The following is a 26,537-nucleotide window of genomic DNA, read 5'->3' as shown; positions in this document are numbered from 1 at the left end:
TCCTTTCATTCCAAGCCATTGCAAGTAAGAAAACACTCCCAAAACCCTCAAAAAACCTCACGCCTAATCCTCCATTGATTCATCAATTTTGGTGTTTTATTCTTGAGCAATTGTGAGTAATTCTTAATCTAGTTTTTATTTTTAAGTTTAATTTAAATTTCTATGATTTTTTATATGTGTTATTTTGTAGTTATGATTTGTTCATGATTTAAAAATTCATGTGTGAAAGTATGATGTATTTTCTATCTAAATTAATGTATGTTTTTTTTAGGGATTTGGATATGTTTACATATGTGTGAAGAAATTGTTTGATGGATGATTGAAAATATATATATATATATATATATATATATATATATATATATATATATATATATATATATATATATATATATATATATATATATATATATATATATATATAAATGGATGTTCATAGAAAAAAAAAATGTATGTGGTGTTAAGAATTTATTTATTTATTTTTATTGATTAGTAGAAGGGATTTATAATGTTGGTAGAAAAAAAAATATACATGTAAATATGTGATGTGTATGTGTGTATACAATTGTGTAAAAAGAATTATAAAAAATAATAATAATTCATTAAAATTTATTTTTATGTAAATTTTGTTGTTTAGATTTAATAGGAAATAAAGCATTGATATTTATATTTTTGTGATAAAAAAAAAATGGAATGACAAAATCCCGTAGGTTTTGAAAATGGTGAAAAAATGTGTTTTTGGAACATTTTTTGGCTTTGAAATTAAGTTAAAAATACTTATACTATGTTATAAATTATGAAAATTGGTACCCGGGGGTTTTGACGCCTTCCGGACGCAACGGTGAAGTCAGATTTTTAATTTGACAGTTTTAAGTTGAGTTTCTGGACAGATTGTATAGGCTGTCCTGTTTTGTGTATTTACCATGTTATAGTATGTGATGGATGTTCACGTTGTGTGTAGTATTCTAGGTATGGATGTGATTGTATATGTGTGTTATGGATGATTTGAGGAAAATGTGTATGTGTGCTTATTTCCCGAATACGATTGAACCTTGTAGGAAGTCGATTCGTGACCGGGAATTGATTAAGACGCTTGTGAGTTGGTTATCTTGCTTAAGGTATGTACACGCAGCGTGGTTCGCATTAGTCCGATGTATCATATAATAATGGTATACAAAAGTAAAGCATGGATATATAGTACGGATAATGTTATCTTTCGAATCAATAATTTTTATACATTGTTTTGATAAGCAGAGGTAGTATGACCTCACTAACTTTAAAGTGGACGTAGTATGACGTCAATTGGTGGAAATGAATTACTCGCGGTATATGAGGGCATTATGAGCCACCGCGGGGGTATGCATACTTAACCATAGGCACCGAAGTAAGGCGAGTGTCTATGGTAGAGACTTGCTTAGGGGTTAGCTCCCCCTAATGTATTGTCTCACTTATGGAGTTTGGAGTGTAACGACAGTATGGCTGGATAGTACAGCAGTATGGCTGACTAATCTTTACATGAAAATAATTATTCTTAATAAGCATGATCGAAGCGTACGGTGCTGTGAATTGTCAGCTATTAAATTAAAACTTTCTCTTGTGTTATTATTTATTTGGTATGCGACGTTTGTTGACGTGTACTTTTGGTCTTAACGACCCTGCGATGATGTTGTTTCCTATCTGGGCAATGACTAGCAGTAAGTTAAGTTGCAGGTCTGGGGAGTGAGGATTGACCCTCGAAGAAATAAATCCTTAGAATATAGAAGTTTGATAAGAAATAAATCATTAGAATTTCTAGTTAAGTTTGAAGAACGTTTGGTTTTTATGAGGCGATTTTCGTTCTCAAGTTGTAATAAGTAGATTTAACTTTTCGTTCTTATCCGCTGCTAAGAATTCCTTATTATCTAGTAGTTCTTAATAACGCTAATAAAACTCGATCCGCAAGCTTCCCTTAATTTCAAATCCGTTTTTAACTGCCTTCTAACATCCTGGTTTGACTCGGACGATATATACTTGTTTTTAAAAGGTCATCTTCTCTTTTCGTACGATCCGAGTTATTCCGAGATGTTACATCACCATTAACTTTCTTGACAATAAAGGAAGCTCTTTTTTTATCCCAACTGGCGTAAAGCTTAAAGGGACAACCATCAACACACCTTACACCAAGCTTATTCAATTTAGACTTGTCACTCAAATAAAATTTTACATTCCTTCCCTGATGAATTGCATATTTTCTTACCGCCTCCTTAAATTCAACTGGGGTGCTAAAAACTTGCCCAACAATCCATTTGAACCTCCTAAAATCGGTAGTAGCATCCTCATATTCATCATTACTATGTTCATACTCAGAATCACCCCCTTGCTCTACTTCTTCGAATGACAATGAGAAATCTTGACTATGCACAAGCTCCTCCGAAATTTCATCCTCATCTTCATCCTCATACGATAGCTCATAATCAGAATCATCATCCTCAGATGCATCTTCATCACTTACCTCAGCACTAATACCAAAATGTGGCTCATCTTCAGAAAAATCATATTCAAGAGGTACGGAACTTTCACTAAGGGCTTGTTTTGCCTTAGATGCTCTCTTAGGAGTCAACTTTTTCCTATTCCCAACAGTGGACAAAACTTCACTACCTTTAGTACCACTTTTTGATATTTCTAGAACCAACATCTCATTATCCAAATCATTAACTACATACACAGATAATGCTCTATTTTCAACAGCTATTTCAGTCATTTTCCCAACACAAATATCATCGGTAACTCTCTTTAACCCTTCCAAAAAGCTAACAGCATTAGGTAATTGATACCAAAGACAAAACTCATGTTTTACCCCAAGATCCTCCTTACAATTCCTTCTAACTCAAAAAATGACATCTTATCTACGTCTATGGAGATGGTTTTACATATACCATACACATACTCAAAGCCCACAACTCCTTTTTCTAATACCCCATCGTACCAAAACTTCAAAGTAATTGATTCATTCAAATTAGCCTAAAAACAAGCAAAAAAACACTAAATTACATCCATTTTCAAAGGCATAAACGTTTTTAATCAACATCAAACAATAATCATGTATGGATTAACAAAATAGATACAAAAATCAATCCATTTTCGAGTAAATGGACAAAAAATTTCATTCATTTTCGCCTAAATGGTTACAAGCCCTAATTTTTGGTATTAAAACCAAATTTAGGGATTTATATTGCAATTGAGAAGAATTAACTTACCATGAATGAGAAGAATTAACTTACCATGAATGAGAAGAAGATGAATGAAGAACAAGCCCTAATTTTCGCTGCGTGAGGAAGATGAATGTGGAATGCTATGCGTGAGGAAGATGAGCTCTGTTTCGTTAGTAAGGTTCATGAGCTCTGGAATGAGAAGAGGTTCTGTTTGTTTAATAAATTTCATCAGCAAAAAAAAAGGATTTTAAAGGAAATATGCAAGTTTACCGGTAACAGGTAAACTGTTATGCCAGCGGGAAAAAAGTATCAAAGTTCGTATTATTCATGGTTAATTGAAAGTTCGTATTATTGTAGGAAAATCAGTGAAAGTTCGTATTATTCAGGGTAATTTTTCCTAGAATTAAACATTACATTTGAGTAACCAATAGTATAAATAATAAATCCTAATAAAAGTATATTATCTTTTAACTATCTCAAAACATCCAATACACTAATTAAATAATAATCATTTAATAAATTAAATTAATAAGATTTTATAAATAATTGAAAAAAATAAATAAAATATACAATTTTCTTATACATTAAATAATATGACCTAAAAAATATAAAATCAATCAATATGGATAATATTACAATCATAGTTATTAGAAAGTAATAAAGTCAAAAAATATAAATATTAGTCATAATAACAATAACATCATCATTGCATTTTGGAGGAAAATTTTTTGTCGAGGTTGTGGCACATAAGCAATATTAAATTGCAATAATGTCAGCTGTGTTTTATTTTAGTAATAGTTATAGATAGATTTTGGACTTGTTATATATTGCACATTGTCCCGCTACTATACTTAGTGTGTGTGTGTATATATATATATATACACACACACTAGGTCTTTATATACTCTAAATGTCCAACAAATGCGACTAATAATATACTGTAGTACACTAATGCTACTGATACCACACTAATACAACTAATATAATAATAATACGACTAATACTATATTAATACTACATTAAGAAAATATTATTTTACTAATATAACACTAATAATAATAATAATAATAATAATAATAATAATAATAATAATAATAATAATAATAATAATAATAATAATAATAATAATAATCGTCATATCCAATGTATCCCGCCAATAGATTGATTAGGGTATGTGAAGGGAAGGAAGCTAATGCGGCAACTCATACCCATAGAGGAGAACACGGCCAAAGAGTCCCTTGACTCGAGAAAGATTAAGAGAAGTTCTTGTAACAAATAGCACCAAGTGAAATTGAAACTAACTTCGCAAGCTTGCATCTTATCACATAAGCTTAACCATCAAACACAAATAATAATAATAATAATGATGATGATGATGATGATGATAATAATAATAATAATAATAATAATAATTATTATTATTATTATTATTATTATTATTATTATAAATATTAAATAAAAGTATACTACATAAATATTTTTTACATTTAAATATTACTCCCTCTATTCTTATTTGATCTTCTGTGTGATTTCAATAATTCTAAAAAGTTGAAATTAAAAAAGCATATTAAAAGAAATATATCAAGATTTCACAAAAATATGTTTTTTATATAAATCGATAAAAATTCATAACAAAGTTTGACGCTTAAGTTTGTAAATTTTATTTGAGAATAATATATTAAAACGGATCGAGTAAATTATAAGCATTCAAGTATGAGTCATAAATCAATAAGCATAATGACAAGTTGACAACACAACAAAAATCACTAAATAACATGTGTGTCGTTTGATTCCCTTAATGTTGGTCTAATATTGAAACTTTGTTAGTTTCATATGTGTGAGGAATTAGATCAACATTTGAGTTTCGAAAACAGATTTCGGATATAGGTTTTAATTTTTTTAAAATAGTTTTTTAATTTCCGGTCAACATGTTACTAGGATATGGTAGAAAAAATGGTCCGAGTTTTTTATTTTTCTTTCAATATGGGTTGAAAGTCTTGAAAAAAGACTTTCAGAATATTTATTAGTCGAAAAATAGTCGAAAATTTCGTATTGATTTCTGACTAACTTAAAAGTCGAAAATTACAATTAAACTTTCTGACGGTTAGATGTTAGTCGGTAATTTGGACTGATTTGCTACTAAAATGAAATGAGGTCTACATTTATTCCGACTATTTAAATTAGTCAAAATTAGTCCATATGGACTGATTTTCGATATTTTAGTTAGTTGATAAAGAGATTTTTTTGTGGTGAATATTATATGATGATATGATGTAATGTAATATACCTTATTCAGCTATATTTAAGGTAACTATTGACAGATTTTAATAAATGATGATACACATGTAATTAGATTAAATTCACCAATATAATTTCAGGTGATATAGTGTTTAGAAGATGATATGTGAAATTTTCAAAAAAAAAAAGTTATTAATATGTACCCTTTCATTACACTTTTTGTGTCTCATTTTTATTTTAGTATGTTCTAATAATTTGTATTATTTCATTATTTTTGAATATGATACCACCATTTTTACTATCTACATTCTCACTTATGAAGAATATAATATTTTTTAGTCTGTCCCTCTAACATTTGGGAAAATAATTATTTTGAAATAGAAAATTGAAAATAAATATTAAGAATATGATTTATTTTGGGTCTAAATATAAATTTAGTTGAATAAATGGTTTGAAGGATAAGGATAAACTATGTTTCTTTTTAGTTGTATAATTTTCTTTTCTTTCTCTTTTCTTATTGTATTTTATCTTATTTTTTTAATGTTCAAAAATTAAAATCAAATTTGCCTCCTTTCCCTATTACTACTCATCATCTCCCCAATTCCCCTAAATCTTATATTCACTTGGACTAATGCAACTTTGTAGGCATTAGTTTCTAAACTTTGTTTTTGTAACTTTATAGCATTGTTTTTGCACTTTAAGACATACTTATAAATTGTGAAATTCTCAACATTATATGTTGAGTTTTGTGCACCTATAAATTGTTAAATTTTTAGGCTTTCTCAAGCCGGATTTTGATTATAACTAAGGATATGTAAACGGTTGAGGTTCTTAAAGATTTCAAAATAATAGCTTTGAGAATGTTGGTGGTTAAAATTAAAATCGTTCACAATATTAGTATCTTTTAAAAATAGCTGAAAATACTAGTGATTTTACCATTAAATGCAAACAATTTTAGTTTAAATTATTTGCTTCATTTTTACTCGAATTCTCCGCTCCTAGTCCTATATAGACAGTATTTAGGAAAAATTATCGAAAATAATATAACCTTTTACTCATCCGCTGCGAATAATCACACTTTTGAATTGTTATTTTATAATCCAATCTTTGCTATGTATATGCTCCCAACAAACTCAATGATTTGAACCACCACAATTCTACTCCTGAACCACCACATCCCCACACCTCTATTCCCACACTAGGTATGCAAGGAACAAATACATACTAAAAATAAAATTATTAGCAAATAATTAATAGATGAAATTATTCATAACGAATAATAGAAAACTTCAATTATTTTTGACAATTTTTTCGTTTTTAAAATCAAATCACAAAATTTTATACCCAATAGCATATTTCAAATACCTTTAACCCAAACAATAGTATGTTTATTTATAAACCTTTTCCTAAGATAATTTACTAATTTGCTACACAATTTCTAAAATAATAAATAAATAAAAAGAAATAGTAGGCAATAGGCAATGGTATTGGTAGACTTAACTTGTGGTGGAGAAGTACCAAGTCAATGTCACCTAGTTTGCATACTTGTCATTATTTAGTGACTTTTGTAGCCCACTTTCTCAGGCCAACAAAGCATCAAACCCTATAATTCTAGTTGTTGGGTAAAACACTCCACATTTTGTATGAATAGAAGGATAATATAGGTAATACAAATTTTCGTGAGAAAATATTTATCTCTAGATAGGCCGGTTCATTATATATTTTTTAAAAATATTGTAAGTAGGCATTAAAAATAATATAAATTGACATCTAATATATTTTAAATAGATATTAAAAATAATATATATAGGCATTAAGAATACAGTAAATAGATATTAATGTTTATTGGGCTGAGTGAAGCTATATTGGTAAAGCTAATTGCCACAAATTGTGCTGATGTATACTTCTTCAAATTGCTGCCTCACAGTGCTGTGAATGTCTTATCTCATCATTACTACACACAATGAGACAAATATTGCATTTTCCTTCCTTTGCATCATCCACTTTGCTATTGTAGGTACCAATTTCTGGATCATTTACAGTAAGGAAATTGTTCTACACAAACCCAGAAAAATAAAACCCAAAAGTTCAAAGTTCTCAACTTTTTAAACCCAGAAAAAGAGGAAATACCCTTGTTAGAATCTTCCCCTTCAAAGGTTTGAACTCATTTTGGGTAATGTTCCCTTTACTTTCTGTTTATTTTCTTTTGATTGTATTGAGTTTTTTAAATTTTGAATGTGAAATTTTAGTTGCAATTAAGTAAGATGAATGAAATGTTCTATTGAGGAATTTTTTTTTTGATGAATAACTCTGCATATTTCAATTGCTTTGTGCTATAATTTGTAGTTTTAATTGTTTTTTTCATCTATATATAGAAATAAGAGTGAAACATCTTCTGGGAAACATATTTTTTTTGATAATATCTTCTGGGAATATATTAAGTGAAGAAAAACATTCAACTTAGAAGTATTCAACTGCTTTTGATTGTGTAATCGAACCAATTTTTGTTATTGTAAATAAATTTGTTTGTATGCTTGTTTTGTTGATTTACTTAACATCAAGGGGCTGTTGGGTGTTTGTCATGAAATCGAAAGGGAATGGTAACAAATGAGATATGGAAATGGAAATAGTTACCATTACATTAATAACTCGTTTGGCTTAAGGCTAAGTAATAGAAACAAGTTATTGCTCCAAGCTTTGTCCACAAACAAGTTGGATGAGTGTATCTCAACTTTTTTAAATTAAGGGAGATGAAGTATTTTTGTTTCCACTTCTTAATGGGTAGTAACAATGTAATAGATTCAAATACCCCATGATTTCCAATTACCTTACTTTCCATATCAAACAAGCAAGTGGAAACGGTATTTGTTATTTGTTTCCGCTTCTTTTGTAATTTTAGCAAACCAAACAGCGCCTAAAAGCTTTAGAAAATTGGAATGTAGGGACTTAAAAACAGGGCAAGGAAGACGGAGAATGACATGAGGTTCGGAGTAGGAGTATGAGGAAGTTAGACTTACAGGTTGAGATGATCGATATTCGAAATGAATGCAAAAGAATAATTTATGTAGATTACCGTTGGAATTAAATCAATCGATCTATTGGTTTATGTAGCCGATCCAATCTGTTGGTATTAAAGTCTTTGGTATTGTTGTGATTACTTGACTCTTAGAATTTTGATGTCTTCAAATGGGACTTTTATTGTTTGCTGTGCTTTATCATATACCATTGAGCTTACAAAATGGTTCTTTTTTGAAGGAAATCATGTAAGGATGTAAGTCATTATTTGATGTTGTAAATCTCACATGAACTTTTGATTTTATACAAAAGTTGGTTCATTTTTTAAATTCATATCAGGGAAACATAATTCGTTAGTTAGCTTGCCTTTTGAATTTGAGATTTGCTCAAAATGTTTCAAAATAGCTTTGCTTTTTTTGATTCGCGATGTGATTAGCAAAACATGTAACACTGATTCTGATTTGTTACATGCTACTTTACAATGTTCACTTTAATTTGAAACATTCAATGATGTTTTCGAGCTTAAATTTGAAACCCCCTCATTTCAAATTTCTAGTCTCTAGCTCTGGCGCTTTCGAATAACTTTCAATTGATTGCATACTGTGTTTTGCAGATTTATCATTTGGGCTTGATTACTTACTTTACATGTGGGTTGAATAAGTAGCTTTCAATATGGGTTTAAGAGAAGATGGATGATGGGTTATTTAGTATTTGGCTCTTTGCCTTATCACTTGATTGGAAGAATAGCAGTTTACTTCCAATTATATCTACATGATAGTTAGGTTAGGCTTGTTGGTCGGTGTTTCCCTTGCAGCCTACACTGTTAGGCAAATTAATGTCAGGGCTTCAAAGCCAGGAGGTTCCTCACTTAAACATTCAGGTACTTGGGATTAGATTATACTCTGTTTGAGTTACTTTATAAATCTTATGTCCTTGTTTCGATAGTTCAAAGATTTATAATTGTTTGGTTTTGAATTATAATGGACATGTTAAGATGGCTTATTAATCATGTGCACTTTTAATTTATGTAAAGTTGCTTATGATATTTGCTATCGATGTGAATCGGAATACTAACAAGGGTCAGATTGTGTATATTTGACTCCCCCAAACCCTGCTTAGGTGGGAGCCATTTATAGCATTAGGGTAATGGAATATTGTTGACTAATGCTATAATTCTGATGCAACTTCTTATGTAAAGTTGCATATGATATTTGCTACCAAGGTGAATTGGAATACTGTCAAGAGTCAGGTCGTGTACTTTTGACACTCCCAAACCTGCTTAGGTGGGAGCCATTTAATGGCATTGGGGTAATTGAATATTGATGACTAGTGCTATAATTCTAATGCAACTTTTTAACATTAGAATATGATGAAGCGACCGCGGAGCAAGATCGGAATGACTCAAATCCAAATGATGGTAGCAATGAGAAGGTAAATATTGCAGTCTACAACAACCCAAGTAGATTCATTACTTTTGAGGTTCCTCATATCATGTGTAAGTATTAGAAATTATGGGAGTTTGTTCGATAAATTAGTGGCATTTTTCATGCAGGAGCAAGAAGAGGAAAAAGAAGAGGTTAAACTAATTAGCGGGGAAATAAACCCTCCCATACTCGACGCATTTGACATTGGGGAGGAAGAATTTGAAGAGCTCTTGTCTGCGCAGATTGATTTTCCCGTACCAGACGCTGAGAAAAGTGCTAGGGCTGATCGTCAGAGAGTTTACGATGAAGAGATGGCAAATAATGCAAGTGAACTAGAACGATTGCGCAACCTAGTAAAGGAACTAGAGGAAAGAGAAGTAAGACTAGAAGGGGAACTTCTAGAATATTATGGTTTAAAGGAACAGGAGTCGGACATATTGGAGCTCCAGCGACAGCTCAAAATCAAGACCGTCGAGATTGATATGTTGAAGGTTAACATAAACTCTCTACAAGCCGAAAGAAAAAAGCTTGAAGAAGAGATCGAGATAGGAGTTTCAGCTCGGAAGGAGCTTGATTTAGCAAGGAGGAAAATTAAAGAGCTGCAACGGCAAATTCAGCTTGAAGCGAATCAGACGAAAGGTCAACTTTTGCTGCTGAAACAGCAAGTCAGTGGTTTACAATCTAAGGAGGAAGAGGCCTACAAGAAAGATAATGAAGTTGATAAGAAACTTAAAGCTGTTAAGCAATTGGAGATGGATGTTGCCGAACTTAAGAGGAAAAACATCGAGCTTCAACATGAAAAGCGGGACTTGTTGATCAAATTAGAAGCTGCTGAAGGCAAAGCAGCTGTACTTTCTGACATGACCGAGGTAAGGAATGGATTTTCGACATGTTTTACAGTAATAGAGGCATGCTATTGTTTCACCTTGAAAATTATCTTTGCCTACTATATTATGTTTAAAATGCTCCTACTAATTTAATCTAGATTAGAGAAGAATTCGATATGTGGATGATTACTAGAATGATATGTTGGTTCATGTAACCGACACCACCCTTTTGGGATTAAGGTTTTGACATTGTTGTTGTTGTAGCTTAGTATAAAGTTTTCATGCTGGTAGTAGACTTATAATTTCTCATGTGTTTGCCATCATGCTTAATAACTCAAGGGCATCATGCTTAATAACTCAAGAGCATAGTATAAAAATGCGATAAAGGTTGTCGCGGTAATGAAACGTTGATACGATAACAGAGTGATGCGGTTATCATAAAATATCCCTTGATACAGCCCGAAACGCATGTTTTACACTTTTACAACGTGGAAAATATCAGTTCATTTATTTTGAAAACCTTTATAACGCAGCCAATGCAATGTAATGTGACCTTGTTTTTACTCTATGCTCTAGTGTGAATCCTTGGAATGCCAATCTCAAGAAACGGATAATTTATATTCTCTCCGCCCCCTGATTCTACTCCATATACCATTTCGGTCCGTTCCACATGATTTTCTTTATTAACTTTCCTTTCCTACAATACCTCACTAAAACCTACAATTAGTCTTCTAAAGGACATGACCTTACCTACACACCCTACTAAATATCCACTTTCTCCTTCACGAGCAATTTTAGGGGGTCAAAGGAGTAGTGAAAATAATAACAATGATCATTGGATATCAATTCACTACATGTGTAAATTATTCTTTTCTACAGATATATTCACATGATGAAAAAATGAACTTCCGATTAAGGTTTTTTAAAACAACGAACCGAAATTTCCCGCGTTGTAAAGGTGTAAAAAAAAGCATTTTTGGCCGTAGCAAGGGATATCTTTTGGATTTGACTGATATTTAGGCGTTACGATAAACGCATCACTCCCGTTACTACATTACCGTTTTATTATCGCAATCGCGACCGTTACCGCATTTTTACTCTATGCTTCTTAGTACGATAGTAATCAATTATTAGTTATTCGTATTTTTATTCTATTCTATACTTTTGTAGACTGAAATGGTTGCCAAAGTTAGAGAGGAAGTCAATGAGTTAAAGCATGTGAATGAAGACTTGCAAAAGCAGGTTGAAGGACTTCAAATGAACCGGTTCAGTGAAGTTGAAGAGTTGGTCTACCTACGGTGGGTGAATGCATGCTTAAGACATGAACTCAAAGATTATCAGACACCTGCTGGGAAAATGTCCGCTCGTGAGCTGAACAAGAATTTAAGCCCGAGATCTCAAGAGAAGGCCAAACAACTCTTGTTAGAATATGCAGGCTCAGAACGCGGACAAGGAGACACGGATATAGAAAGCAATTTCTCTCAAGTTTCTTCACCGGGAAGTGAGGACTTTGACAATGCTTCAATTGACAGTTCCATGAGTAAATACAGCAGTCTTAGTAGGAGGCAGAGTATAATTCAAAAGTTAAAGAGATGGGGTAAAAGCAAGGATGATTCAAGCACTATGTCGTCACCATCTAGATCTTTCTCCGGGGGGTCTCCAATAAGTAGGGCTAGTATGAGTCAGAGGGCAAGGGGCCCACTTGAATCAATGATGTTACGAAACGCGGGTGACAGTGTTGCAATAACTTCGTTTGGGAAGGCAGAACAGGATACGGATGGATATGACTCTCCGGATCTCCTTCGGATTAATACACAGGTTGCATCCTCTGATTCGTTAAACACAGTGGCTGCCTCATTCCAGCTAATGTCGAAATCAGTCGATGGATCCTTAGATGAAAAGTATCCTGCATACAAAGACCGGCATAAGCTGGCATTAGAAAGAGAGAAAAAGATCAAGGAAAAGGCAGAACAAGCTAGAGCTGAAAAGTTTGGTGACAAGTCGGGTTTGAAGCCCGAGTCTAAGGTGAGAGATAGATCTGTAGCTTTGCCGCCCAAGCTTGCTCTGATAAAGGAGAAGGTACCGGTTTCTGGCGCTACTGGTGAGCAAGCTGGTGATGGTAAAATAGCTGATTCATCTGTCGTAAGCAAAATGAGACTTGCGGAAATAGAGAAAAGGCCACCCAGGGTGCCACGGCCCCCACCTAAATCATCTGGAAACAATGTTTCTGGTGAAAAGGCAAATGTGCCCAGTGGCGGATCATCTGGGGGCCCACCACTTCCTCCTCCACCGCCCCGTCCTCCAGGTGCACCACCACCGCCTCCTCCCCCACCAGGAGGCCTATCAAGAGGGCCTGGAAATGATGACAAGGTTCACCGAGCTCCTGAAGTTGTGGAATTCTATCAAAGTTTGATGAAACGCGAATCAAAGAAAGAAACAACAAATCTGATATCAACTACTTCCAACACAGCAAACGCAAGGAGCAATATGATCGGCGAGATTGAGAACAGATCCACCTTCCTCTTAGCAGTATGTCTAATTACTCTTATTTTACGTTGTGTATTTTGTTTTGAAATTGGGTCGGTCCTCATTTTTTTTTTGTTCTTTCATATTGGTGTAATTAGGTGAAAGCTGATGTAGAAACTCAAGGTGATTTTGTTCAGTCATTAGCGGCTGAAGTCCGAGCAGCTTCATTCACCAGCATTGAAGATCTAGTTGCATTTGTGAACTGGCTAGATGAAGAACTATCCTTCTTGGTACATCCTAATGTCTCTTCCTTTATAGTTATGACCATTTTTACTCATGATGCATAAATGAGCACCTCTTGGCAAACTTACTGATTACGTCCATGAGGTCATATTTTAAATTATATTTTGAATTTGGGATCAATCGTTACAAGGTTTACATCTAGCAGAAAAGAAAACAACTCATCCATGAACAAGGATTTGATTTTTATCTTTTACCATTCTCATTCACTTGAATGTAGTCTTGACTTAAGTTGTAAATATACCAGGTCATTCCCATGGTGATGAAACTTTGATTATAAATTTTTTTTTCTGTTCACAATATTTCATTATGCAACGGAATAGATTTTCGTAGAAAATGAGATGATTGAAATGGAATATTATGACCATTAAAACTTGTCAAGAGATTTTTCTACTAAAATGGCTGTAACTTTCGATTATCATTTAATACCGACAACAAATCAGGCTATAATGCTATGTTTGGACGGAAAGAAATTGAGGGAATGGAAAGGGAAAGAAATGAAGGGTTTGTATTTCCTTCATCTGATACCAAAAGAGAAGGGAAGAGAATTGAGGTTAGAACTCCTCCACATTTTGTACAAAACAAATCCTTCCAACATTGGAGAGATTTGGAAGGAAAACACACCGATCATCCCTCGTGTTCCCTCCCTTCTCATTCTCCCTCTCCTATTCCTTTCCTTCCTAATGTGCTATCCCAACATAATTAATTGTTTCTCATTTTTGCTTGATGTTGGGTTAAGGTCGATGAGAGGGCAGTTCTCAAGCACTTTGACTGGCCCGAGGGGAAAGCCGATGCATTAAGAGAGGCTGCTTTTGAATATCAAGATTTATCAAAGTTGGAAAAGCGAGTTTCATCTTATGAAGATGACGCCTCCATTCCATGTGAGAAAGCTCTCAAGAAAATGTATTCATTGCTTGAAAAGTAAGTACAAGTACAATAATCTTTCCTCGTTGAAATTGCACATAAAACATAAAGCATAACGTTGGCAAGCTAATTCATGATCCAGGGTCGAACAAAGTGTGTATGCATTGCTGCGCACAAGAGATATGGCTATTTCAAGATATCGAGAGTTCGGAATTCCAGTGAATTGGTTGATGGACTCCGGAATTGTGGGCAAGGTAATGGCTCCATGGCAGAAGCAGAATCCTCACATTATTTATTTCGATTATGATACTAAGCATTTTTGTTGGTTTTAAATCTAATATAATTTTAACCTATCCAGCAAGATTATGGATCCATATTTATAGATTCTTTTTATGTATTCAGATCAAACTGTCATCGGTACAGTTAGCAAAGAAGTACATGAAACGTGTCACGATGGAGCTTGATTCACTCAGTGGTCCTGAAAAGGAACCAAATAGAGAATTTATACTCCTACAAGGAATTCGGTTTGCATTCCGTGTGCATCAGGTACTTTTAAGTTCTTACTTTAGCCTATTGATGTGGGTCATTTCGTTTTGCCTATAGCGGCCCTCGTGTTGTTGGTATTAAATGTTATTGGGATTAATTTATAGTATACCATGTCACTCGGTGATGAAACGTAGATCATAAAAAACTTTTGCGTTCACAGTTTTCCATTATCACCCAGTACCACATCTCCAAATGTTAATCATTGGAATAAATTTTATAAAGAAAATGAGATGATTGAAGTAGAACAAACATGATTATTAAACTTGTCAAGAGATTTTTGCACTAAAATTACACTAACTTTTCATTCTTCATCCCCACCATTTATTACAAACAACTAGGGATGTTCAACGGGCCAGACCCTCATTTTGAACCCTTATCCGGTCCGTTTTTAATAAGGGTTTTGTAAGAGATGGGTTGAAAATAGGTTGGGCTGAAAGGAGGTTCTACTACAATTAAAATGGAGCGGGCTATAAAAGAGCCTAATAAGGGTCGAAAACGAGCCTATATAAATTGAAAAAGAGCTCTATTACAATTACTATTAATGACAATGCAAATGGGAATTTTTGAATATTTTACAATTTAATTATTATAAAATAATTTAATTATTATAAATTGATCTTGGGGATAATAATTTCAATTTATGAAAACGGGCTGGGCTGGGCCGGGAAGGCCAACTCAAATAAAGCCCATATTAAATATTAAAGACCCTTATCCAACTCGGCCCATTTTCACTTAGGCCCGGCCTGTATCCGCCCCATTGAACACCCCTACAAACAACCAAACAACTCGATGAGATATTGTCTAGCCGAATATATCTATAATTATATGACCATTAGTCATGCTTCTTTTTTCTTGTGTATTGTAGTTTGCTGGAGGTTTTGATGCTGAAAGCATGAAAGCATTTGAAGAGTTGAGAAATCGTGCCAATACACAAACGAGTGAAGATGGTAATTTGCAAATACAATAGTCTCGTTTATACTTTCTCTGGTTTTTATTAGTTGCTACAGATAGTGACATTTCTCCTCACAAGGTGTGACTATCTGTAGCAACTAATAAAATCCAGAGGAAGTATATTTTTCTCCTCGAACACTATATATACAATCACTTGTACATTTTATTTTTGTTTATAAACTTCAGGCATATATTAGTAATTTTTATACAACAATCAGTTTATCTCATGCTGAAACGGAATTGAAGTACTTGCATAAGCAAGAGGTAAAATCACAATAATGAGTGCCTCTTAGGTTTACTCTTGTCTTGCTTATGCTCTTCATTTGCCCTGGAATAAATGTGTCTCAGACCATCAGCTGCTTTTTAAAAGTGTATTTCATTGTGCCAAAAATGAATATATCTCCAATCTCTACTTCATTGTTTTGTCTGGTTAAAGCAGTACAGCTATAGTCATAACTCTCAAGCATCATTTAGAGTTTGACTAATTTTGAGTCTGATCACTATTAATGATGTTGGTAAAGAACCCACATGTGATTTCACATTGAGAAATTAGAGAAAGGTTGATTAACAAATATTGATGGGCTACTCCTAAATTACTAATTGAAAATTTGAAACGAATAAGCAAAAATATATAAAAAAGTCACATTATAGCCAACTTTTAAAACTATTTCTCAAGATAATCAGTTAATAACAGCGAACAAACTCTTTGATTTTTTTTGACCTCCAATCTTTGTTCACTGTTATTAACAATGAGCAGCCACAAATCACAACTTTGGAAAAAAACTGCTTATCTTGGGAATTATTTTGTAAAGTTGGCTATTGTATGCATTTTTTAGATTTTTTTGCTTACTTGTTTCAAATTTTCATATAAATTTGTTTTAGGATGGAACCTCATTGAGTTCATGTTTGGGTTTTGATAACTTTGGGATTGAATTGGGTTAGGAAGGCCACTTGTCACTTAATGAAAATTTGAATAAAATAAGCAAAATTATACAAAAAATTTATTTCCCTAATAGTGGACGATTGTTAGACTAGCTTTTTGACTCAGTTTAAATAATCGGCTGTTAGTATTAGCAGGCTATATGCGAATAAAAAAATTGGTTAAGATATATGGGAAAACAATCGCTCGCTGTTAATAACAGCGGGCTATTACACATTCAAAAGTCAATAAAAAGTCAACTCAATCGCCCCATGTTATTAAGAATGGGCAATTACTTGGCTGACTTATTTTGACTCAGTTTTAGTGTTTGTCCGCTGTTACTAACAGCGAACAAACTCTATACCTTAGGATTGGACTAAAGTGCTTATTTAGTTAAATAAGTTTTCCCAATGCTTATTTTGAGATTTTTTTATATAGTTTTGCTTATTTACTTCAAATTTTCTCACTTTGGCTTTAGATCAAATTGGGCTAAGCTAAATTGACTTTGTCTCAACACAAGGATTATTAATATAAATTTTTATAATTTTTAGTTATGCACAATTAGAGATATCAAGACTTCAAGCCTTGATAAACGTCTCTAAATCAAATGAGATAAAGTAAATGAAATAGAGGGAATATATAGAAATATGCTCAATCAATGAATATGGTAATTGGTAAGACAAACATGCCTTCATATCTAAAAACGGAAGTATCCTTATGAAGCAAAATAATGAAATATACATTATAATTCCAAAACCTCCCTCCGTGAGTGCTAGTAGGTTTTTGACAACTAGCTCGGTAAAATCTAATCACATCTCATAACGATATAGTCGACCGTAATTTTTTGGGATTAAGTCTTTAGCACTGTTGTCGTGTGTACACTATAATTGTGAAGGTCAAGAACTCTTGAAAGACATGACCTTGATGGAGCTTCTTCTAAGCCAAAGTTCATACATGACAGTATAAAATGCATCAAAATCAGTTGGAGAATTATTCCACTTAAAATGCTTCCTCACCTTCAAAACATTAGCTTGCAAAGCAGCATATTTCTTAGGGCTTATACTCTGTAAGATTTTCTTCAAGTTAGGAATGTCATTGGCAGTTATCACCACAGAGAAGCTCTTCCAATTCAAGATATCCATGAATGGAAGGTCATAATAGTCTGCTAGAATAACAGGAACACAGCCATAGTACATTGCATCTCCTATTCGAGCTGTGTTTACCTCGAACCCTTTTACGTGCAGGCAGTATTTGCTTCCTAGTAGGTGCTCGGAGTAAGGTGTTTTTAACCTTCCTCCGTGTGCTGCTATGTCACTGTCGTTTCGCCATGTTTCGACTAGTGTTTTCCGGAGTGGCGAAATTCCTGATCCTGCAAAGAAGGCCAGTTTTTTCCTGTAGAAAACCATTTGTTTATTTGTTATTGAGATGAGTCTTAAAGAGTATTTTGTGATTATAATAAGGGTATGTTCGGAAAAATACAGCTATGTAGTTGTTGGTTTTGAAGTAGCTATAGTAGTTTGTCATAACCATAGTCATATTTATCATTCGGTCAGGTTGTTACAAATTTAGTATCTCGCACAAGATAGGGTAAGGTAGCGGACAAATCATACTCATACTCCTCCGATGAGAGGGCAAAGAGGAAAGCGCACACCCAATATATTTCCAATTGGTTAGTTGTTTGTCAAATATTTTAAAATAATTTGATACTATAAGGTAAAATAGCGGATATAATAGTTGTTGGAATATAATTTGTTAAGAAAAAAAATCTTAAGCAGCTACTTTTGATACAAGAATGCTATAGGTTGTAAAGTTTGAAAATCAGCTATATGTACTACTAAATGCTATTTAAACTGTTACTTTACCGAATAATGATATTCAATTAAGTAACGTTTTAGCCTCATTAAACCATTAACAATTACTCAAACTGCTATGCCGAATACGCCCAATATGTAAGCATTACTATCTATTAAAATGCTTTACCTTTGAGATATGGAGAAAATGCTCTTAGGTTCTTCATGCCTAGGCCAAATTTGAGGCAAACAAACATCCTTGTGAGCATAATAGTTGGTAAGAAAGTAACTAGACGAGCAAACGACCTGAATAGCATTACTCTTTAGATGATTAACCTTATCCGTAGCCATCTTACTAACGGAATGGCAAGCAGCATAAAAATGATCCGCACCACCAGATCGGTTCCAATAAGGGTAATTTTGCGTAACATTGTTCATATAATTTAGTACGAAATCGGGTAGCCCATGAACTCCGATTCTAGTATCGTGTCGTAAGCTCGCAATCGAGAAAGGCAAGTAAAAGAAGTCGGCTTTGGAAGGGTCGTTGGTGATGAAATGGCTCTTGTAAAGAACATTTTTGAAGTAGGATTCACTTGCATAGTTACCACTTGGTTCATAACCATATGTAGGAAGAAGGGCATGAGCAAATGGGTCTTTTTTGTCATGTGGGTATATGTAGATTTTAAGGCTTGATTTCATCTCCTTGTAGCTTGCTAGGAAGATTTTTGTGTCATGGTAAACTTCTTCATTAATTTTGTATCGTTTACGTTGAAACGATCCTGTTCGATCAGGTAGAAAATCATAGAGTTAGCTTAACGAAAAATTGTATTCATACTCCTACTATTAATGAAATTTATATTGAGTCGAATTAAATAAAATTTCATTCAGCTATATTTTAACTTAATTTTTTGGACCCAAATCTAAATTCGAGTCCGTTGGATCTCAAAAAATGAATTCAAACCCTAATATAGGAGCGACTCATTCTTATTTACTACCAATTAAGTATTTTGAAAAATCCAATGAATTAAAACTTTTCTTTAAGTGAACAAATTAACCCCCAAACCCCAAAGGATCAAAGGTAAAGTCTCAAAAATAAGTCTCACACAAACATCCAAAACAAAATTGAATAAGTGCAACCCCTAATTGGGCTACGTCCCTTGTCTTAGCCTAGATTTCGTATTGCTCCTTCAATGGTTCTCCAATGGACATACAACTTGATGATGATTACAATTGAGGAAGAAGAGAATAGAGAGTAAAGAGAGAATTATGTAGAGAGATAATGAGGTTAAAAAAGCAATATACCGAATTTATGTGTTTACATAGGGACTAAACACTTACATATAATCCTAAGGCTAATCAAGAAAACCGAAAAACAGAACAAGAAATACTTCCAGCCATAAAGCCGAGTCGGCTTCCCTTTGGCCAGGAGTAAAGCCGATTCGGCTTACTCTTCTCTCCAAATGAGACTTCTTCCTTTAAAGCCTTATATTCATATGTTAGAATTACCATTTTACCCCTCCTTTAAACATAACATATTAAACCATAATTAAGGACTTCAAATCACACTAATCACCATATTAAGCTATACTAAGATCAACTAAACCAACTCTAATGAACATGGATTCTATGCACTGAGTTTGCCTAAGATATGATCCCGGTGATTTGATTACAATTTTTATTAATATTATATTGTGTAATATGTATTATAGAAAACTAATAGTTAACACAACATAGATGCATGTAGAGGTGATCTATTCAACCTCTACGATCACAAAATATAATGGGTTTGGTAAGAAATATAGAATATTGTATCTGCATACACTCCAAATTCGCATGGTTTTCTTATTTTGTGTGCTAACAAAAAAAATGTATTTGAAAAAAACTCGTTGAAGCATTTTACATAAAAGGAAAAAATAAAACATTTTAATGAAATTATTTATTAAAATTACGACATTGAAAAAAGATATTTCAACTTCTAGTTTGTTGGCCAATTTTTTTTTTAATATATAATCAACATTCAAAACATAATTTTACTAAATCTCTTCTTAAATAATCGACTTATCTAATTAGATAAAAACAAAGAAAAAACATCAACACTTTTAATTTTTTAAAATTTATAAACAACTAACATTCAATACAAAGAGAAGAATATAATTAATAATAAACGAAGACTACTTATAAACGAAGCTTGCGTGTCAGGCGGATCATTTTCGTATAGTTTTCAAGAAAACAATTTAAGAAACAGAGCTAGTGGTAGGCAGCATATAGCTTGATCAAGAGGATTTGGACTTTCTCCTAAGTAAGTGAAATTTAGAAAGTATAAAGCATTTCTAGAACCGGTAAAATGATCGGTCAAACAAGTTACAGATCGGATTAATTTTGGACGGATTATTTTCGGGTTGGGTCATTTCGGGTCTAAAACATTCGCCTCTGAAACTGATTCCACAAGGCTATAATTTGATATTAATCGATCTTGTAATCGAATTTAACTTTGAGATAATTTAAAAAATAAATTTACATTTATGTACAATTAGCATGAACACATACAAGATTTGATTTGAATTTACCTAATGATTTGAATAAACACATCTATATCTTGTGTGAAACTGTCTCTTAGTGAAATGACATCAAAATAAAAAATTCATATGCTAATAATTTGTATTAATTGGTATATTCAACCCATATAAAGGGCACATTTCATGATGAGACTGTCTCATATAAGAATTCGTGTAAAACGAATTAATAATAATGTAAATAACTCCTCAAATTCAAGTTTATAAACTATTATCTTAAATTCAGAGTAAAAATGTCTCATTTGATTTTGTGACATATCGATAACTCTTAATTATGCACAATTAAAAATATTTAGCTATGAATTAGTGTAATGGGACAGGATATATATTATACTTCCCTCTCTCTCTTCTACTCCGATGTACACAATAACAAATATATCTAAAACATGGAATTTCGAGAATCTAAAAGGAAAGATAGATAATAAAAAGAACACAAAAGCAAATTAAGAAAAAGAGTAAAAAAAAAGCAAAATAAAAAAAAAACTAACCATTAGGTATTGGTTTAAGTGTTTTGTTATGGAGAATAGGATGAGAAGGAAGAAGTGGAGGTCCATTTTGATCTTCAAAAGCATCCTTAGACAACAAAGAAATCACATCATTACCATTGTTATGATCATTAGTAATAGGTAGAATTTCAACACGATCACGAGCCTGAAACTCGGGTTTTGGTATTAATGGAGAAGAAAAGGAAATAGATTTATTAGGAAGGTGAAATAAGTTATCAAAAGTAAAAGATACATAAAGAAGAATAAGAAAACAAGAGATACAGGCTAAACATATGGGTACGATTGATAAAGGCACTGGTTTGCGCCGTGGAATGTTGATGCAGGCGCACCACTGCGTCAACGTCCATGGCGCCATCTTTAACTTGTGTACGGAGAGGAGGAGAAAGAAGAAGTGGAGTCGTGCAAGTTTTGAATGTGGGAATTATGTGTAGCACATGCATGATTCCATTGACTTACTCTTAGTAGACTAAATTTGGATTTTTCATTTATTTTTATTTGAAAATTTTCACATGCATCAAAATTTCACAAAATATCAGTGGTAATATTTTTGTAATCAGGGGTGGAGCAAAGATTTTAGAGGCCCTATTTATTTTTTCGATGTCACTTAAAATGAAACCCTTTATTATATCAAAAATATAATTTTTTTCACTTTAAGAAAAATAATTCAAGACAAAATATATTGTAATATTATATTATTTCAGTTGTGAAAAATATTTACAAACAAATCACTTAAAAAGTGTTGCTCGAAACTGGACGTGAATAGCACAATTTAATATTTGAGGCCCCTTATTTCGAGGGGCCCTCCCTAGACAGTCGGCTACCCGGGTGCCCCAAGAACCGACCATGTTTGTATGATTTTTCACATGGTAGCATCTAATTTATGCCTAATCTAATTGTTGTAGCATTTTCCGTTAAATTCTTGTCAAATTTTGTTTAATCCACCATTTTACGTTTTTATCGTTAACAAGTGTTGGTTGTTCTTTATAATTTGGCCTAAACCAACACTTAATAAGGGTAGAAACGTCAAAATGGTGATTCAAACGGAAAATGTTACGAGTAGAAATGTTATAGAAAATGGTGAAAATTTTCCTTTTTTTTTAACAAATTACAATTTCACTTGATAAATTTGTTATCGAGCTTATACTCAATTAGAATATGTAAGAAGAGTTGACTACACACAAATCCAATAAGGTTTCATCTTTAGGAGAAGTAGTCTATTAAGTATATATACGTTAGCCAACATTTCGCTAATTTTTTGATGTGGGATCACAAGTGGATTATTTTCCAACAAAACCATTTTTATTGAGCTGACTCGATGTACATTTATTGTCTTATAGTGATCATTGATAATTTTAAAGTGATTATTTTTTAGTCTTAAATTGATCACTTATAACCTTTAATGATCATTTACAATATTAAAACAATCAATTAAAAAATAGACAAATAATATGAGCCGGTCTCACTCTCATATAAGACGAACTGATCTATTTTTGGCGAGGGGGCTCTCTCCTAAGTGTTGGTAAGGGGGACCTTTCAGACTACAGGCCATTATCACTGATTTAATTCCTCAAGTTGATAAATTATGAGATTCTTCTAAGATATATGCCAGTGTGGCATACTGGCATTTTAGTATACTACCATAGTATTGCATTATTGTATTAACGCTGACTCGTGTTTAGCGAATGGTGGTTGATACTTGGTTTTTTAGTTAGTTTATACTACATGCGTTTCATTATGCTTTCTATATTTGACTTTTTACACAGTCTAATGTATTATTTTGTTTATTTATATATTGGATTTTATATATATAAAAATTATAAAAAGTTCATATTATAACAGTATGTGATTAGACGATTCAAACAATATCTCACTTGACTATATTTTTATTTACACATTAGTCGCAATATATAAATTAAACTTGAACTTTGAATAGCGCCATAACTGAAATGTTGCAAGTATTTCAGAATGGAGGAAGTACCTCATATTCAACCCATTAGTCTCATTTAGTTTTTTACACTTGTCGAAGCTACATTTTAACCTTTAATATCTCTAATTGTTCTCAACTAAAAATTATAAAAGTTGATATCAATGATCTTTATATTGAGAAAAATCAAATAAGATCTCACATGACTATATTTCAACTTATATATTAAAAATAAAATACAAATTAAAAAACGATAAAAAATAAATAGGATTAATAGATAGAATAAGAGGGAGTATGATTAACGGATGGCGTTGATTGTTTTTAAAAATTATCGACGTTTAAGATATAGTTGGATAAATAATCAACTATTTAGTTAAGGAGATTATTATTAGTAAATACTCATATTGAATGTTTATTAGAGAAAAAATAGGTCAAAAAATCAAAAGTTTAAAGTCAACTAAAGCAACCTATTTATACCCTACAAGATTTTCATATAACTAATAAGTCTTTATTGAATATTTTTTAACTATTTTATCAATCAACAAGCTAAGAGTAAAAAGTCAAATAAAAAAATGAACTACATACCAAACACCCTCAAGTTATTTATCATATATATAATAGCTACGTACATTTTTTATAATTGTGTGATTGGTCGAAGTAGTAATTTTATATTTCATTATTTGTGATGACTTATAAGGAAATTGAAACCAAAAACAGCAAAATTCAACTTAAATATTATCTTCATATGAAAAATTTTAAAGTAGTGATTTTTTATAAAGATAATTTACCATTATTTAAGGCAATATATATATATATATATATATATATATATATATATATATATATATATATATATATATATAAAAGTTTTGTGAAAAATTAAAAACAAAAAATAAAAAATAAGAAAAATTAATTTTACTTTTTTGTTGTCAGTTTTTAAAATTATTATGTTCTCAATAAATTTAACTAAATAATAGAGTATAGGAGTAGAGAAAAAGAGTAGTATTTTAGAGGACCATTTGGGTTGGGATGTTAAAAGAAATAATGAAAGGAGACTTTTCTACGAAGATGGCACATCATTTGCATCTTTCCAAGGACATTGTTTTTGTCTTTCCTACTTTTGAGTTATTTGAATAATTATTTAAAGTGGGCTTTCATCATCTTCATATGTATATTCATCATGTGGTCGTGTCAAATTGCCGCTCTTTCCTCCATAGATTTATAGACTCATCAAAATCAATATAGATACAAGACTTAATTTTTAACCTAAATTTAAAATACTTAACTCGAATTTGATTCAATGACCCAAATAAACATCTTAGAGTGTGAAACTCTTAAAGCCCTAAATGATTACTCTGTTTTATATTTAATGTGTCATTGTGAAAACTACAAATATAATTATATAAATCTTTTAAATAATCAATTTTATTAAACCATTTTCATATAATTTGAACAATTTGTTACAATCTTACAAATATAAAAAGTGTGAACTTGTTTATAAATGTAAAATATTTTCATAAGTTTAATAGTGATGTTTGTTTTACTTTAAAAATCTCATTTTTTTAAAGTTTATTACCCCCATTTAATTTAAAAATCAAATGAGCGATATAAGTTTATTTAATTTTTTTTTAATAATTTCACTTAAATACTTCATCTATTAATAAATCTCTAATTATTTTCTAAGGTAAATGTTACATTTTTGTCTTAATTCCTATATATGCCAAAATAACTCACCCACTCAATTACTCATGAGTCATGAGTCATGACCATTCAACGGAAACTTCAAAATAAAAACATGATTCCAACATTTTTTTATTGAAAGAAATTCAAGTAGACAACCGAAGGAATCGAATACAATAATTCCAACACAATAAAATAAGAGAAGATCGAACTCTTCATATAGGACGATTGATTAAAACAATAATGATCTATCCCAATGTTATTTGGCTAACATAATTCATTACTCTTTTTTCACTTTCACGAAAGTGGAATGAAATAAACTTTTTTTTTAGAAAAATTCGAATAAGTTTCAGAAAATCTTTAACTTCCGAAATAAGCGTCTTTGTATCTGAGCCTAAGGTCAAGGTTTATTCGTTGTTACTAACAGCAAACAAAAGAAAGATAACAACGTTTGAAGGGGCAAAAAAACCAAATAGTATGTTCGTTAAGCATTGTTTTTATTTTTTTAGTCTTATGTCATGTCTTCCTTTTGTTTACTATAGAAATAGTGAACAAAGTTGCAGTTTTTCTTCTTGTTCGTTGTTAGTATTAACAGCAAACGAACTTGACCTTAAGCTCACACATAAAGACACTTAATTTGAAAATTAAAATTTCTAAAGGCTTATGTTAGAAATTCTTTTTAAAAAAGTTTATGTTATTCAATTTTGGTCACTTTCTCTATGTTGATGTGTCATTCGTTGTCAATTACTAGGCTTGACAAAAGTCACAATGACCTATTAATTTTATTTGAAGGTAACTCGAAATAAGTGAGTCTGGTTTAGACTTTTAACACAATTCTAGTACATGGGTCAATTCACCATAACATGATTATTAAAGGAATTAGATTAAGGTTAAAGAATTTTTACTTCACATATTTGAGTGTTTATAAACTTTTCATTTATATTTTCATGTTAGAGCTTTTTATCCCATTCATTAATTTGCTAAAATATGGAGTATTTGAAAAGAATAAGTAAATTAAAAGGTAAAAGACACTTCTAGTATCCTGCATAAGGTATGGTCTGGGTGGGGGTATTTTTTTTCCTGAAAGATGCAGACAAGTCATACTTGTTCCCCCTCAAGAAGAGAGTAAGGAGGATGCGCTTAGTCAAGAAAATCCCCAGCTGATACCTGCGCCCAGTAGGGGTCGAACACAAAACCTTCTGCTCAACTTGCAGATGCTCTATCCATTGAGCCACAAGCGCCGTTGATAAATTAATATAAAAATTCAAAAAATAAGCAACTTCTAAACTTAATTCTCAAAATAAGCACTTTTTGCCCAGAGTA

At 32.0% G+C, this 26,537-nt stretch overlaps 2 protein-coding genes across 4 annotated transcripts; one reads left to right on the top strand and one right to left on the bottom strand.

Moving 5' to 3' along the window:
- Positions 1-7,271: 7,271 nt before the first annotated feature.
- LOC130804479 (protein CHUP1, chloroplastic) lies at positions 7,272-16,239 on the top strand. Of its 3 annotated transcripts, XM_057668922.1 has the most exons (11): positions 7,363-7,602; positions 8,372-8,448; positions 9,058-9,324; positions 9,808-9,875; positions 9,997-10,737; positions 11,866-13,224; positions 13,320-13,451; positions 14,201-14,382; positions 14,468-14,579; positions 14,728-14,871; positions 15,737-16,239. In XM_057668922.1, exons 3-11 carry the CDS (start codon positions 9,216-9,218, stop codon positions 15,836-15,838), a joined length of 2,949 nt encoding a protein of 982 aa, XP_057524905.1. In that variant the 5' UTR covers positions 7,363-7,602; positions 8,372-8,448; positions 9,058-9,215; the 3' UTR covers positions 15,839-16,239. The 3 variants fall into 3 exon arrangements, with proteins under 3 accessions (XP_057524903.1, XP_057524905.1, XP_057524904.1); XM_057668920.1 differs by lacking the exon at positions 8,372-8,448 and having other exon boundaries at positions 7,272-7,602; XM_057668921.1 differs by lacking the exon at positions 8,372-8,448 and having other exon boundaries at positions 7,375-7,585.
- Positions 16,240-17,359: 1,120 nt separating this feature from the next.
- On the bottom strand, positions 17,360-22,062 carry LOC130804480 (probable glycosyltransferase At5g03795). Its single transcript, XM_057668923.1, has 3 exons — positions 21,593-22,062; positions 18,722-19,310; positions 17,360-18,133 (listed from the first exon to the last, which is right to left on the bottom strand). The coding sequence occupies exons 1-3, from the start codon at positions 21,963-21,965 to the stop codon at positions 17,638-17,640; spliced, it is 1,458 nt and encodes a 485-aa protein (XP_057524906.1). The 5' UTR covers positions 21,966-22,062; the 3' UTR covers positions 17,360-17,637.
- Positions 22,063-26,537: the final 4,475 nt, after the last annotated feature.

Source organism: Amaranthus tricolor, chromosome 17 (genome assembly GCF_026212465.1).
Source record: "Amaranthus tricolor cultivar Red isolate AtriRed21 chromosome 17, ASM2621246v1, whole genome shotgun sequence".
Classification (NCBI taxonomy): domain Eukaryota; kingdom Viridiplantae; phylum Streptophyta; class Magnoliopsida; order Caryophyllales; family Amaranthaceae; genus Amaranthus; species Amaranthus tricolor.
The sequence above is the reverse complement of the archived record's forward strand: the minus strand, read 5'-3'. Positions and strand labels throughout refer to the sequence as shown.

Coding starts and splice junctions, on each gene's coding strand:
- LOC130804479 (XM_057668920.1), top strand. CDS start 9,216: ATGATAGTTAGGTTAGGCTTGTTGGTCGGTGTTTCCCTTGCAGCCTAC. Junction 9,325..9,807: donor TTCCTCACTTAAACATTCAG/GTACTTGGGATT, acceptor TTTTAACATTAG/AATATGATGAAGCGACCGCG. Junction 13,452..14,200: donor ATGAAGAACTATCCTTCTTG/GTACATCCTAAT, acceptor TGTTGGGTTAAG/GTCGATGAGAGGGCAGTTCT.
- LOC130804480 (XM_057668923.1), bottom strand. CDS start 21,965: ATGGCGCCATGGACGTTGACGCAGTGGTGCGCCTGCATCAACATTCCA. Junction 19,311..21,592: donor ACTTAAACCAATACCTAATG/GTTAGTTTTTTT, acceptor CTGATCGAACAG/GATCGTTTCAACGTAAACGA. Junction 18,134..18,721: donor ATTTTCTCCATATCTCAAAG/GTAAAGCATTTT, acceptor GGTTTTCTACAG/GAAAAAACTGGCCTTCTTTG.